Source organism: Anoplophora glabripennis, unplaced genomic scaffold, assembly GCF_000390285.2.
Source record: "Anoplophora glabripennis isolate ALB-LARVAE unplaced genomic scaffold, Agla_2.0 scaffold750, whole genome shotgun sequence".
In the NCBI taxonomy this organism is placed as follows: Eukaryota; Metazoa; Arthropoda; class Insecta; order Coleoptera; family Cerambycidae; genus Anoplophora; species Anoplophora glabripennis.
The window spans coordinates 204,921-222,457 of record NW_019418573.1 but is presented as its reverse complement, the minus strand read 5'-3'; the positions used below and the strand labels follow the sequence as shown (position 1 = coordinate 222,457).

The following is a 17,537-nucleotide window of genomic DNA, read 5'->3' as shown; positions in this document are numbered from 1 at the left end:
AAACATTTAAAACTTCTAGTGTTAAAACCAGTTGAGGAAATACAAAAAAATACAAAAATAAATCCAAACATCTCGAAACCCTTTTTAAACCCCAAAAATTTTGGATTACTGGAAAATTTCAAAATCCTCAAATACCTCGAAACTATACTTAACCTCGAAACTATACTTAAATATCTCGAAATACATCAAAACTACTTCAGGATGCCTCAAAATCTGTAAGATTCTCAAAATAGTCCTAGAATATATGCTAATAATTTCAGGATTCAAAACTGCTTAAAAAGTAGTACACCAATATTCATTGAATCAGTTTTATAATGCTCCAAAGAAACATCAAAACGACTATAAAATATGTCAAAGTTCTTGTAAACAGCTTCAGAAACCGTTAAAATGAATCAATCATCATGAAAATATAATGAAATATGCTAAACTTTGCTTCAAAACCCAAAAATATCAATAAATTCGCTGTGAAATACATTTAAAAAATCTAAATATATCAAAGTCAGAATAAGTAAAAATTAGAAATACCTCGAAAATTTCAAAATAGCTGAAAATACTTCGAAATTCGAGTATTTCCAAATCTATCTAAATATTTCGGAAAGTTAAAGGTCAATGATTCTGGCGTCGAAGGTCAATGATTTGCAGACACAAGTCTGCCTAGCAGGTCAATGATCGTTTAAGTCATTGACCTTTGACCCCATGTCGTTGACTTCATACCTCCAATATTTGACCTTTCAAAGTATTTAGATGAGTTTGGAGGTTTCCAAAGGATTTCCAATCATTTTTATGTACTTTGATGTATTCTGAGTTATTTTCGTGCATTTTGAAGTTTACAAATATTTGAGCTATTTCAGAGCAATAAGAGGTTTTTCAAAGTATTTCGATGTATTTAAAAGTATTTTGACATTATCGAAATACATTCAAAACCCCTAGTAATTCTTCCAAAAGATTTAAATTGCACTGAAACGTCTCCAATGTTTTGAAAACTGAGAAATATATGGTTTTCAATATAACTTACACATTTTCAAGTATTTCGAATTAGTTTTTAAGTATTTTTCGCGATATTACGACGTTTTCGAGTTACTTCCGTGTAATTACACGTTTTTAGAAGTTTTGGGGCATTTCGAAGGATTTTCAGTCATTTTAGAACTTCTCGCGCTCGATTTACTAACTCGCTATTATTTTCCAAACGTTCCACATCAAATCAGACCGATGCTCCGGCATTGTTAGTAAATTTAAATTTAGAACGCATCTGGTACATAGAAGCACTACTATTTGTGCATGCAATCTCACAAGAGGGTGTTGACTTTCGTCTGAAGTCCCTAAGTACTTCCTAGTGCAGGTAGTAAATCCTATTTTTATAACCGCTAGGTGTTTGAACGTTTCCTTTATTTACAAGGAAGTGTTTTATTGTTATCTGCTTCCAGTATCAAAACAACACGAGTTAATTTCATTAGTTTCGTCTAAACAGAAATCCTATACTGGTTTTGACTAAAGATAATAAAAATCATAACATACAATAACTGAAAAATGTACTCAAGTTTAACTTTTAAGAAACTTTTTGCTTTTAAAAAATTTAAAATATGTAATAGTTAACCATTTAAATTACTATACCAGGTGGTGTTAAATTGGTAACATCCGTGTTGAAAAACCTTCCAACCCTCAATTAGAGGGTTGAAAACAGATGTATTGACTTATGTTCCCGACTAATTTAGTTGTGGTCGTTATAACATTCGTATTAAAATTTTTAACAAAGGACTTTAAAAATCTACAATGCGTGTTAAATTTAACATCAAACGCATTTGAAATTCTAATACAAGCAGGAAGATAGTGCTGTTAAATGCAAATTATTTGCGCCAAACTGTTAAATTGGGAACACCATAGTCAGACTTTGTAACTAAAATTAGGCAAAACAACATTTAAAAACCTAATTGTCGCCAAGGTAAATGGGAAATTAAACATTGTACATAAACGTGGTTTAATAGATGCTTTGTTAAGTAAAATTCTATATAAATTTGGTGTGATTCAGGTAGTTTTAGTTTATTACAATTGCGAAAGGAAGAAATAAGAGGGATATTTTGTTTACTAATATTATCACAACATAACATTTTGGAGACCTTTTGAAACGGAACAAAACGAAATTTACCATCAATATAATAAAATTGTTTGAGGACAAAAATAATTAAAATGTTGTTGGCCAAATGAACATGTAATAGAAATTTTCTACACATTATATACAAATTATTATAATTTTTTACCTTTAGCAGAAAACTTTTTAGAGACGCCTATGACACTCATTGAATTTTATTGCTAGGCGTTTTTATACATGTTCAACTGACTTCGGAAATACTATACCTGTCAGTGGTACCAACACCAACATCAAAATTTATCTGTTAAAATCCAGAAAATAACGAAATGGATTTCAAATTACGAAATTAATCAAAAATAGGTACGGAATCACAGGGTGTCACAAAACTAGCGAGCATTATTATACCATCTACGAAAAAATAACATTAAAAGTTGTTATGAATGAAAAATTAGAAATTTGACAATTTTGACATGAAAAGGTGCTCTTTTTTCATGTCGATACAATTGATAATCCTCTCAATAATTCCTTTACTTGACAAGGCACGGAACTTTCGCAACTGATTCGAAAATAATAATTAATGAAGCTATATACAGTATTGGTTGCTAAAATGATGGCACAAAAAAAATAAAACGTTTTTTCCTATGTCCAAAAAACAACGTATTGCATTAAAATACGAGGTCTCTTAGTCTCAGAAAAAAAACGAACTTTCTGAATACCCGCCAATGGAGATATTTAGTGATATGCGGTTGTCAGCATTGCGTAGCGCATAACATCCTCTATCACCACATGTTCTTGGATTGTTGATATCTCATTTAGTTTTCGTGATACTGTTATTTGACCTGTTTAAGTGCTAGTGACGATTTTTTGAAATGTGCTAGTTTCTGGAACAACGATGAAATGTAAAATTTTGCGTGAAACTGGGAAAAACGTTTCAAGTTTTGAAACAACCTTGCGGAGATTATATGCGTACAATGTTACGAATAGTTTTCACGATTTAAAAATGATCGTCAGTCAATTGAAGATGATCCACGACCATAAAGGCCTTCGACTAGTGATGACTGCCATGTTCAGAAAGTCAAAGATCTGGTGCGTGTAAATTGCCGATTGACTGTCAGAGAAATTGCAGAATTGGGTCATGCCATGAAATTTCGATTTTGAAAAATTGAACATAGGTACATCAAGTTGCAGCCAAATTGTTCTTCGTTCTTAAACAATCCAATGAGGATTAAACAAACATTCGATAATGTATAAAATTAACAAGGTTAAAAAAAATAAAGTTCGGTTATTTTCTGAACAGACCCATATCATACAGGTAAGTTTTTGCATACATAGCTAATATGTCAGTATTAGTTTTTGGCCATCTACTAAAGGATGCTAGGAACTATCTCCGTCAGTGGCATTTTATAACATAACTTTTTCGAGGTTATGTTTTTATAGTGCATATTTTGTATTGGAATGTAATTTTTTTTCACTTCTGTTAAAATGGCTGAGAAGCATCGTTTTGGGGAAAAGATACAGAACTTCAAAAAGGTGTTTTATTTCATTTTTTTTTAAGACCCGTAACTTACCAAGGAAAATTGATCATTTAACGAAGTTATCATTGAAGCATCGCCCATTCTTGTGCATGGACACTTTTATATTAAGAACAAAACATTAAGAAGCTGATTGACTTTGGAACAGTCAATAATGATTTCCTTAAAAAGGCGTGTTTTAAGAGTTTTAACAAAATATCTTTTTTGGGTAAAATAAAATTTCACATTTTAACACATACTTACATTATATGTATAAAACTTAACCTCAAAAAAGTTATGCTATACTCCGTTTGGAAATGAAAGAGAGTAATAAAACCCCGAGAAAAGAACCGGCCATGGGCGTGGTAATATTTCGTTTCAGATAATTATCGGGTAACACTAATGCTAACAATGACAGGGATTGGAAAATCGACTATCTACAGAGTTTTAAAGGACACAAAAAATGAACAAGATACTGTAAATCCCCCAAAATCATCTACAGGGAGGTCAAAAGTCGTTATAGATGATTTCTTCAAAAATGTCATTCGCAGAAAAGTACACTCATTTTATTTTAAAAAAGAAATACCAACGCTAAACAAAATTTTAAGTGAACTTTCAGAGGACAACGATTTGCCAAAAATCAGTAGAAGCAAATTATGGGCCGTCTTACGAGAGTTGAATTTTTGCTGGGAAAAGCATAACAGGAAGTCAGTTCTTATCGATAAAGATGAAATTATTTGTTGGCGAAGATCCTACTTAAGATCAATTAGAAAATTCCGTGACGAAGGGAGGAATATTTATTATCTAGACGAAACTTGGGTCAACGAGGGATATACTGTAACAAAAGTATGGCAAGATAAAAATGTAAAAAGTTTTCGACAAGCATTTTTGGATGGACTTTCAACAGGGTTCAAGGCACCTTCAGGTAAAGGGCGAAGATTAATAGTGACACATATAGGTAGTGCCAGTGGTTTTGTAGATGGCGGTTTACTTTTATTTGAATCTAAAAATACAGGTGACTATCACGAAGACATGAACGCAGATGTTTTCGAAGAGTATTTTACACAGATGTTGGATCTTATTCCTCCGGGGTCTGTAATTGTCATGGATAATGCCAGTTACCATTCACGGCAGACCGAGCGGACGCCTACGACTGCTTGGAGGAAAGCCGATATAATTCAATGGTTATCCGGAAAAAACATTTCTTTTGAAACAAATATGGTGAAAAAGGAACTTTTGACACTTGTCAATCTTAATAAAGATCAGAAAAAATATGTTATCGATGAAATGGCAACAAATCGCCAAATAACGGTACTACGGTTACCACCTTATCACTGTGAACTTAACCCAATCGAATTAGTCTGGGCGCAGGTAAAAGGAGATGTAGCGCGAAATAATACGACGTTTAAATTAAGTGACGTGAAAATTTTGTTAAAAAATTCCTTGGAACGAGTAACTGCAGATAACTGGCAAAGATGTATACATCATGTACAAAAAGAAGAGGAGAAAATGTGGGAACTCGATAATTTAATTGACGTTACTGTGGAACCTATCGTTATCAATCTAGGAGACGAAGATAATTCATCAGAATATTCAGAGGATGAATTTTAATATACCTACTTTTTTATTTTCTTTATTGTACATTTATACAACACTACATTTACTCACCATAATTTGAATTTTCAAAATACATATATTTTTGTGTGGAATAAAAGTCTATTCATTAAATTTAAATAAATATTTTGATAATAATATTGAATAATTTTATTTGAATTACTAAAAACCCTCTTAACCCGGTTATGATGCTTAAAGTAGCCTCATGTTTTGAAATGCTGTTTTTATATTGTTTACTTATAAGAGAAATGGACCGAGAAATTGAAGCGGCATAGACAAAGACGGATTGTCGGGGTTTAAATTTTAGCTACCTGCTACAATTTAGTACAGTCCGATCGCACAAAGTTTTTTTAAAAGTACACCTCATCTATACCGAAACTACATAATATAAAAATATTTAATATAAGCACCAGTACTACATTTATTTACGATTTGCATACATAATAAGCTTTTATTACTCTCTTTCATTTCTAAACAGACTATAGAGGTTATGCCACAAAACGTCACTGAGAAAGATAGTACCTAGCGCTCTCTATCAGAAGGTAAAAAACTAATAACATTGGCGTACCTATTAAGTACGCTCAAAAACTTACCTGTATTGAATTTCAATGCAGTACATTATTTTTTGGAAAACAAAAGACGATAAGCCCATAGCCTATAGAGAAGAAGTCGTATTATTTTTTAATGTTCCATTAAATGCTGAAAAAAAGGAGAATTAAGAGAGATATTTTGTTTACTAATATCATCACAACATGGCAATTTGGAGACCTTTTGAAACGGAACAAAACAAAATTCACCATCAATATAATAAAATTGTTTGAAGACATAAATAATTAAAATGCGTTGTTGGCCAAATGAACATATAACAGAAATTTTCTACACATTATATACAAATTATTATAATTTTTTACCTTTACAGAAATTTTTTTAGGGACGCCTATGAAATTCATTAAATTTTATTACCAGACGTTTTTATGCATATTCAACTGACTTCGGAAGGACTATAAACGTCTAGTTTCAGTTGTCACTTTTTTATCTTGTACGGTTTAAGGGATATCTCGAAAGAAACTATGTTGCACGTAGTTTCAAGGGAGACTTGCAGTCGCCTTAGGCAGCATTTTTGGCATTTGTCCATAAAATTTTCTCATACTTTTAGGCACATAATTCGCAGGTAAAATAATGCAGGCCGATTACTTCTACAGCCACGGAATAATTTAATAAAACTTTTCCTAAACCGGTGAATGAATGAAATATTAGAAACCTTACTATCACTCAAGGCTCCCATATCTCGATAAGCAGCGACTCACTCAACCACAGGCACTAGCACCCACTCTACACTGCTTAAGTACGTGTAAAAGTACACTGAATTCCTCGTACAAATATAGGTGTATAACTGCACATTCACTACCGCTTCTTTCGGACATCTTCAGCTGACTGTTCTGGTTTTTGCTAGAACCTCAGTGCCCCTTCTGGGCGATGTTGTTGTGGGGTAGGTTCCTCCCCATCCCTTATATGTATCCAGGTACAAAAGGTGGGTTTAATTTCAGGTAATTCCAATTTAATTCCCGGTAATTTTATACCCAGTCAAGTCGAAGAGAGGAATATTACAACGATAACTATACTCTCGATAATTTCAGACCGCTGCTTGAAAAATTTGTATTCGTTGTGCAAAAGGATTACGTACCAGCGAAAATATCTCACATATTAACCAAGCCCCGGAGATGAAGGATATTCTATTTTAGAATTTTAATCATACGCTTTATTTTTATTGGACGTAAAACAGATACTATTTACCAAACGCAAGTGCTCTTTTGATATTGTAAAGGTAATTAGGTTTTTTAACGCTTCGGATTAAAGTTTTATTATTATATGAACTGGTAACTGCGTCTTGTAAAAACATTTTTGCGCAACGATTTAGGGGATTTGCTTCAGAGGTTGGGTTGAAAATTATGCGTGAAAGTGGGGCAACTTTATTATATTTTTTTTCATCACAAATTATTTGTGGGTCACCCATCACAAAATTAAAAAAAATACTTCAGTAAATGATAAGTTTCATGGAAGTCAACTGTTTCAAATAAAAATGTATTTCTTCATATAGCTATTTTCAATTATACAGGATGCTCCATTTCTTTTGGGCGTTATTTAACTTATTTTTTTAAGTGGAGCACCGTGTGCATTATTGCATTTATTTTTCATTTCTTTGTTGAATTTAAAACCTACATTGATAAACAAATATTGGGTGTACTATTTCGGTGTTATTTGACGATATTAAAAAAAATGGCATATGCACATTAAACATTATAATAAGTTGCTGCTTCCAGCATTCGTTCAAGCATGAAAATCTACTCGTATATTATGTGTTGTGTTACTCATTTATAAGATTTCAAACAGAAAAATAATAATTACGGGTCCTAGAAGTTAAAAATTTTCAATCCCGGATATGACTTTATAAATGAAAGTTCAGAGAAAGTTAGACAAAAAGACGGAATAAGCGAACTTTTTTCCTCTGAATTTTTTTTATAGAAAAATGTAGGTTTTGAGGTTAGAAAACATATGTCACACATGAAACCACCAGCACCATACAGCGATTTGAGATATAGACATAGACATACATATCTCGTATATATGATTTTTCCCGTTTTTTGTACAAAAACTGCCGATATCTCTATGAAGATGTATTTTTTCGAAAAAAAGTTCCAAATAAGTGTTGTTCAAAATTAAATTTCCTATTTTCCCAATAGTTTTCCCGTATATTTTTCAAATAAAGTACAGATTATGTTGAAATTAATGTTTTGGTCAATGGCTGATTCATTTTTAAATAACAAAAGCGAATTAGAGAAAAGAAAATTGCAGAAAATTCTTGGAAAATCGTATACAGTTTTCCGAGGTTTGAATATTTATGAGCATCAAAGGTATCATTTTATAGGTTTTCAAGGGTGTTAATTACAAATTAATTATGCATTTTTTAATATTTTCCAGAAAAAACTGTTTTCGTTGAAATTTGCAATACAATGAAATTGAAATTTAAATTTGATGATAATAATAAAGAATTTTTCTAGAGCTGCAAAGGTGTAATAAAAATATATACATCAATATATAATTTAATTTTATTTATTTATAATTAAAAAGCAACTTTTTTTATTTATTATTTTTAACAATTTTTTATGAACTTCCATATGTAGGTTTTTTAACTAAAACTGCTTCATCGCTGTCGCAAAAAAATTTCAAACAGAACACATTTTTCTGGAAAATATTAAAAAGCGCATAACGTTTTTGTAGTATGGTAAAATATATCTTTATATACACCCTCGAAAACCTATAAAATTAAACGTTTAATACTCAAATATTCAAACCTCGGAAAACGGTACTTATAAGATTTTCCAAGAATTTTCCGCAGTATTCGGAAAAACTATTGGGAAAAGCGAAATTTTTCGTAGGAGTAATTTTGTAGAAAATTTAATTTTGAACAACTTTCATATGAAACTTTTATTCGAAAAATTGCAGCTTCAGTTGAGATTATAGCACTTTTTGGTCAAAAAACGCGAAAAATCATATACATATTATGTATTCCGACTTTTCCGACAAAACCTACACTTTTCTATAAAAAATTATCAGGGGGTATAAAGTTCGATAATTTTTTCCGTATTTCCTAGACTATTATTTTAAATTTGACACAGACAAATTAAAATGTTTACGTATTTTTTGTTGATGTACCTACCCTGATATTTTTTCCTTATTTTCCTGGACTATTATTTTAAAATTGGTACAGATAAATTAAAAAGTTTAGGTATTTTTTGTTGATATTTCCACCAACATATATATGCTACATAATAATGGAATTTTCAAAGCTATTATGTGCTGTGAAAATGAGCAGTAATGTTTTCTTGCATTCGATATATAATATCGAAATCGTACGTTTTGAACCCAATAGGTTTTAAATTAAAAGATGAAAGATGCAATACTTAATATTAAAAAAGTTCCATGTGACAAAAATGAAGCTAGGTAACGCCCGGAAGAAATGAGACAGCCTATATTATTGTAAACACCTAATTTTTAAATGTGAAGAAATTGATTTGACGCAACATTTATTTGAAACACTTTTTTGTGTTATTGACATTATCAGAACTATATAAAAGAATACATCTTCAATGGGAAATAAGTCAATAATTTTTTATTTAAGATCCTTGAACGGCGCGAAACTACAACTTTATCAAAAAAATTATGAAACAGAACAGAACCCCCTGGCCCTCCCCTCGCCCATATATACGCCCCTGTCTACGGCTACTTTGCTGAAAATATGTTAGCTATGCAAACAAGTTAAAAGTATCCGTTCTTTATTTTTAAACTCGCAAATCGTTAACAACTAGTCCACCGTCAAATATATTTTGAAATTTAAAATTTCAAAGTCGAACATTTAATTTTATCCGACAACTCGGACTTTTGCTAGATTTTCCGATGTTTTTCACCATTAAAAATAAATATTTTGAGACTAATAAATCGTAATTTCATAGAAAAACTACTGTGATACCAACTAAAAAATATTTTCCAATAAAACTAACCTTGTTAAACTGTTAGAACGCAAGAAAAAAGTGGCACCGCACAGGTTCCGTATTGTAACTTTAGGTTTGAATATCGAATTCCTAAGGAGAAAACATATATTTTGACTACGACCACCTACTCGTGAAATAGAAGCGGATATTTAGAAAACATTACACAGTTACTCGCTGAAGTAATTTTATACTGAATTAGTAGCAGAAAAACACCAGAAGTACGAATTACACTTTGTGGCGGGTTCGATGACATTTCGAAAACTTGTCAAAAACTACTAGACATAGAAAAGGACTGATGACACTCGAAAACAGATTATCTGATGTGAGAGTTGAACGAAGTGTCTTCTGCAATCATAAGCCATTGAATTGCTTGTCCGTCAGAGCGCGGATGCTTCTGTATAAATTTTATTACAAGTATTTCACTAATTCACTGTGCTAAAGAATTGAGAATGTATACACCCTGTAGTTTTTAACATATTTGTATTTTAAATTTTCAAGAGACGTGCCTTTTTTAACTGACAAAATAATCTATTTCTGTACAAAAGCTGTTCAAATTTCAAATTTTTACATTTTATGTTGTAGCTAACTTAACTCAAGTATTGTATTTTTTGTTTTACAGCATTTTGAAAAATCGCGCGTTTCCCGTCGCTCCCCGCACATTCACCCGCCACTCACCTGACTTCGCGCCGGTCTTCTTCTTCAGCTTGGCCTTCTCCTCCGCCCCTTTCTTCAGGCTGAAACGGAAACTGGCCAGCCTCGAGAAGAAGCCCCCGAGCTTGCCCGACTTGGCCTTCTCCTTGAAGGTGTGCGCATGGCCGGCTTCGCGACGCGCATCGTGCGCCTCCATTGCGCTGACTGGCCGGAACGCGCTTTGCGGCCGCTGTTGCTGCGGCTGCGGCGACGTGTCCGATCCGCCACCACCATACCCGTCGCTGCTGTGGGGCCTGCCGCCGCTGCTGCTGTTGTTGGCGAAGCCGAAGCCCAGCCCGAGGTCCAGGTGGGTGTGCTTGTACTGGATGCCGTCGCTGTCGATGTAGGCCTTGACTATGGAGCCGTCTTTGTCTTTCTTGATGAGCTGACTGCCTACAATGGAAAGAGACAAAGTGAAAACAAACGTGGTCGTGGGCGAGGGCGCGAGGTGTTAGGAATTCCGTGGCGATTTAAATTTACAATGAATGGAGCGTTTACGGCACAAGCTCGAAAAAAATGTATAGACTGCACTTACTGATAGCGATTCAAATTAACTGTAGGCTACCTTGCGGCCGATTGCTGAGGGTAGGACAACACAGTGTACACTGAGGGAAATATCTTTTTGCCACAGTAGGAATTGATTAATGCATTTTCTTTTTAAAGGACCCCGCACACACCTTATGGAAATTGTTTTTTTGGTGAAATTTCCTGAAAAGTTGATATGTTGTCCCTTGTTTATCGCTGTTCAAAAGCCTTCATAGCCCCGAAGCTCCAAATGACCATCTGGAGGCGGTAGGGGTCAAAAACAGTAAAAAAATTGATTCACTCTCAAATATAATAAATTTTTGACATACAGAATGTCTGGTAAGTATATGGCATACTCTCGGGAGGTCAAAATAACCCTAGTTTGTCATAAAAATTTTCCTAAAGTGCCCCTTAACGGAGATAGAGAGCCCCAAAGGGGTACCCAGCGATTTACCTTTTCGATTCAAACTTTTGGTCCGACTTGTATAATTTAATGAAATTTTAATATTTTATGTAGACCACAAAGGCGCATTAAAGCCATACTGTTAGATGTTTTACACTGTCAGGGAAGTCAGGAACGGACTTGCCACCACAGTCGTTGGGCCAAAATTTTGACAGGTTCATTTTATAGACCTAAGAACTGAATTTTTAAATACTTTGGTCATTCCTCTTTAAAAAAGGTACTCAACATTTGTTTCGATAAAATTAGCCGTTTTCGAACAAATTCAGTTTTTGTATATCACGTCATTCAAATAATAAATCAGAATTCTGCAATATAGTACTAGTCGTTTTTATGTCGTTTTTGACAACACTTGTAAAAATTGTCTGATTGATTGAGTACACAAGACTAAATAAAGGAGCATTATTCCTATAGCGAATATGCTGACTTGTATCTAATTTATGGACAAACACTCGGCAATTGTGTTGAGGCAAGAAGAATTTATTCTGATACATTTCCAAATCAACGTTTACCGCACCGAACAATTTCTGAAAGGGTTGATCGTAGCTTACGAGAAAGACGTAAAGACACAAGTGAAATAAAAATATGCTAAAAGTAGCTAATCTTTCGCTAATACATTTTAAGAAGTTTTTTGCCGCATCATGGTAGAGAAGGGCCTCCAAGAAGAGCAAGGAACCTTCAGTTAGAGGAGGAAAGTCTGGATGAGATTGCTGAAAATCCCTCCAATAATGTAAGAAAGCTGTCGGTCCAAGTATATGCGACAAAGTGGACCGTTCGTGAGACCCTTCTAGAACAACTGCTACGCTACATCCTTATCACGTCCAAAAGGTAAATGAAATGTCTCCCGCTGATTATCCTGTAAAAGTCAATTACGCAAATTGGTTTTTGAAAGGATTTAAGCAAAATACTATTAGTATTGTTTTGTTCACGGACGAAGCCAGTTTCAATCGAGACGGAATAATGAATTGCCATAATTTGCATATCTGACATGAAGAACATCCCCATGCAACAGTACAGACAAAACACCAACAAAGGCTCATGGTTAACAAATGGGCGGGGATTATTGGGAATCGTCTCATTGGACCGTTGTTTTTTGAAGACACTAAATGGTGCCATGTCAATGACGACATAAAATCAACTAGTGTTTTATTGCAGAATTCTGATTTATTATTTCAATGACGTGATATACAAAAACCGCATTTTTTAGAAAACGGCTGGTACCTTTTTTAAAGAGGAATAACGGTGGTCTATGGGAACAACCAAAGTATTTAAAAATTCAGTTTTCAGCTCTATAAAGTGACACCTGTCAAAATTTTGACCCAACGAGTGTGCTGACAAGTCCGTTCCTGACTTCCCTGACAGTGTAAAACATCTACTGTAGTATGGTTTTATGAGTTTTTATGGCCTACATAAAATATTAAAATTTTATTAAATTATACAAGTCGGGTACCTCTTTGGGGCTCTGTATCTCTGTTAATGGGCACTTTCGGAAAAAAAATTATGACAAACTAGGGTTATTTTGACCTCCCCTATACTTACCAGACATCGTGTATAATGTAACAAATATAACTTTTTTTACATATAATGTAGCTTGTTTAACAACGATTAGCATATATTTGATAGAAATATGTGAAATGCTCTCTCAAATAAAGAATAACGACCGCTGACACTAGTAACCCGATATGCACCAGGAGGAGGTTGTCAAGTCGGATTTTGCACATCATTTTGCCCTGAAAAGGACAGTTTGTTTGTGTGTTTGTGCGCGGTTGCATGTGCGTGTGTATTTTCAATTAACACACGAAGTACCAAACAATTTTTTTAATGCACATGAATTTTTCCAAAACAAAATTTTTGTATATGTATTAAAAAAATGTTTGGTATTCCGCGGTGAAATTACACGCGCACACGCACGCGCGCATGCGTACAAAGAAACTGTCCTTTTCAGGACAAAATGATGTGTAAAATCCGACTTGACAACCTCCTCGTGGTGCACATCGGATTACTCTAATGTCAGCTGTAATTGTCGTTACTCTTTATTTGTGAGAGCATTTTACAGATTTCTATATGCTAATCAGTGTTAAACAAGCTATATTATATGTAAAAAAGTTATATTTGCTACATTACCTATATGCCAAACAATTTTATTTAAGAGTTAATCAATTTTTCACTGTTTCTTAGTCTTTTGTGGGCCCTACCGCCACCAGATGGGCATTTGAAGCTTCTTGGCCATGAAAACTTTTGGTCAGCGATAAAAAAAGGGACATATCAATTTTTCAGGAAATTTCACCGAAAGACCAATTTCCATAAGGTGTGCGCGGAGTCCTTTATACATAGTTATAAAAAACAATACCCATTTTATAAAATTAAAGCTTTGGCTATGTGATACAATTGGATTAAAAAACGTTTTCAGTAACTACTCAAAATGCGTATTCACGAAAAACTTCCGGTTGTTGTCAGTGCAGTGATAACCTTCTATAATAATCTGAATTCTTTGTCATATTCAACGTCAACATATAATTAATAATGCGTATATTTCCAAACAATATTATTGGATAAAAGTAGAGCATTTGAATCACTTTTTGAAGCCTTTGTATATCTGCAGGCTTTAGATGTCAATTTGCAGCAGAGAAAAGTGCGACCAATTTCAATCCAATATTGTTTATTTCATGGCTGTACAGTAGGCTGCGATAGTTTCTAGAGACAGCCAATCCATTTTGCTTTGAGGTTTTTTTGATTCTTAATAAAAAAAATAAACTGATACGTTAGGTTAGGTCAGGTTTTTCTATAAGTGACACCTACGAAAAAGATCTAAACTTAAAACTGATTACATTCAAGTTATGTCTGATATGCCCCCCAAGGAGCCTAGGAGCAAAGTGGATTGCTGTCTCTAGAGTATAGTGATTTTTAGGCCATATCCCATATCTGACTTCGAATTTTGTGACTTTCTCTCAGAAAATCAAATAACAGTAAGTTTTATCTTTTGCATGTGGTGGGAAAATTTCAAAAAAAAATCTCAAATGAATAGAGCTCAAGCACAAATTAACAAATCGTTAATATAAAATTTTATTAAAAACTACAAACAGGAAACAGGAAATACAGTTTTAAATTTTCATGGGTTAATAGCGAAAAGAAAAAACTATATCATTACTAAAAAAAAACACGTTTTAAAGTGTTTCAAACTTCAATATAAAAGAAAACTAAAAAGCCAAACTCAAAACAAAACATTCTGTAAATTCACTTTATTATATCGTTGAGTGAGAAATAAATTCAACGATTATATACACAGCCTTCATAAAAGTTTACAAGCCACCTGACCGCCGAGCTCTTATGCAACCCAATATTGGAAGGCTTGTACTGTCAATTAAAAATCCCTAAATCTTAAGGCGGTTATCCATTTGTGTTAAATGCGCCGTAACGTAACACCGAACATGTTACGTTACAGCTAGTGAAGACGGAAAATTGTTGTATACTACGTGTAACAAATTTGACACGCGTAACTAATCCGGGACGAACCATCAGTTGTCGGTTTTTAGTCGTCGCATCAAAGGGATGCAACAGTTACCCTTTTGGCCGTAACGTTGCCTATTGTACATGTGATTTTGTCTTATTTTTTGTTTCGTCAGTCTTTTGTATATGGTCTGGGATCAGTCTGCAGTGACTAGGAAGAGAATAGAATAGAATAGACATATGAATCTCCAGTAGCCAAATAACGCAATGTTACTGCTAATCTTTCCTGCACAGGAATTGCTTCACGAAATTTTGTGTCCTTCCTGGAAATCGATGGACCAATTGCATTTATTAAAAATTCAAAATCAGTCGGGTGCATACTGACGAAATTTTTGTTCAGTCCACTTATATGTTGGAATTTTAAATCCGCATATTTCAAAATTGTATGATGAATAAAAATATATGACTCTGCTGCTAACTGCAATTGTAGTGACGAATCCATCATTGCAGTCAGGTTCATACTGCGAGTTTATGTTCCTGTGTCGTCTCGTAAACTTATTTTGTTACGTTACGGAAACCACACATACTTTCGCAGCGAACTGTGTCAACTTTTGCCACAGGCCGTAACATGTTCGTTGTTACGTTACGGAGCATTGCAACAAGTGGATACCCGCCTTTAGCGTCAACGGTTATATACGGAGCCTTCATAAAAGTTTATGAGCCACTTGACCGCCGTTTCCATGTTTAATATTCCTAATTCCAGAGCAACATGCTCTTGATCATTCACGCATATTCAGAATCTTCAATACTTTACTCGGAAAGCGGAATTTCTAAGGTTTTTTCTTCCGAGGGGTAAACCACTGAGGAAGTTTTTGTACATGTCCCCAGGAAGTCAGGAAGAAGTTGGTGGAAGTTATAAGGAAGTTGAAAGGAATTCCGAATGAAAGGAATTCCGAAGGAAGTCGGGGAAGTTTTTAGGAATTCGAAGGAGGTTGAGGAAGTCTGGAGGAAGTTTGGAGGAAGTCGGGAAGTTGGAACCAAACTGCGCATGCGTGAACGGTAAACGCATGCGCAGTATTAACTTTTATAGAAAAATGCGGAAAATGTTAAACATTTATGTGGAGGAATTACGAAGCAGTCTAGAGAAGGTCCGAGGAAGTTTGACGAAGTATAGAGAAGTTTTTGTACAGAATTCAAGGAGCGGTTTACCCCTCGTTTTTTTCATATAGGTAATATATTATTTACAGATTGAACCTTAAATATGTACATATATTTTACACAGCAGTATAGTTTACTGTGTAGAACATAAAATTAAGTTTTTTGCAAAAAAAAGAAATAAAAAAGTCAAATTTAAAATAAATATGCCCGATTTGTAAGATTTTAAGATTTTTTTACCATAGGCCTTGAATCTCATTTTGTTTTTGATATGAAGGACGACAAACGAAGATTTTTTTAAATAAAATATTAGTCATATCTTTGCCAAAAAAAAAACGATAGAATGCATTAAAATTTGATAACATAAATTTTTGAATGTGCTACATAAATCGGTGTGTTATTTTTCACCGTCTGTTTAGAGATTGTTAGCTACGGCCTTTAGTTCCGATATTTTCTAGAACTTTTTTCGGGTTAAATTTTTAGCAGTAACACGTTGTGTCATGTAATACAAATTCTATTTTACATGAATGAAATACTCTTGTTAAAATCACTGGAAACGCATAATTATTCAGAAAAACACAATTGACTGTCCCAAAGTCAACCAGCCTTCATTCTTTGATGTACAGGATGTACAAAAACAATGAGCTATTGGTTGAAAATAAACTGATTTAGATAAAATTATTTTAGTATCTTCAAGTATTTGCTGTCTGAAAAATTATATTGTCGGTTTTCAAAAACATTGTTTTATATCATTTTAACCATTTACCAAGATAATTTTTGATTTTATGATAATTTGCAATATTTACTTTGCAAACGTTACTCTGGAACTGTTTCTTGGAACAGTTACCTTAGAACTACTACTTAATTTAGGAACCGTTACCTGGGACAGTTACTTTGAAATCGTTTGAACTTCATGATACTCCTAATATAATATGATTTAATAACATTAATATTTGTCCGTTTCAAGACACATGATCACTATTTGAACATACTTAATATTCTCTGTGAATGTAAATATGTACTGCATAAATGAGCGTATCAAACGCGAAAATGATCTGAAAAATTTAACCACGAATCAGAGAACATTTATGTATGCATTACATTTCATAATACGTAGGTCGCTCTCTGTCAGCAGTATCAGCAGATATGCAGCAATGTTTTGTACCAATAGGCAACACATTTTGTAGTTGATATCTCATCCGTACGCCATTTACTGTTTCAAATGGAAAATGGCAATAATAACAAATGACAATAAATAGAAAAAAAATATTTTGCTGATTTTTAGGACGATTTGTTATTGTTTAATTTCAGAGTATTAGGATTTGTCGAAAAAAATTAACATTTTTTCCATAGGAATTTTTTTCCTTAAAATTATGAAAAAATTATCTTAGATTAGATGTTTATGCAAAAATTATACATTTTCTTTTTAATTTGGGGCGTATTATAGAAAAATGTTGGTATTTTTAAATGATACGAAATAGTTATATTTAATTTCTGTT

The 17,537-nt window shown here is 33.4% G+C and overlaps 1 protein-coding gene across 1 annotated transcript in view; it reads right to left on the bottom strand.

The window, feature by feature from the left end:
• LOC108914457 overlaps positions 1-17,537 on the bottom strand; it is a gene marked incomplete at its 3' end in the record, with an annotated part of 131,542 nt that overhangs the window by 8,710 nt on the left and 105,295 nt on the right. Inside the window, 1 exon segment of the mRNA XM_018720284.1 lies at positions 10,437-10,844. Coding sequence (XP_018575800.1) covers positions 10,437-10,844 — 408 coding nt within the window.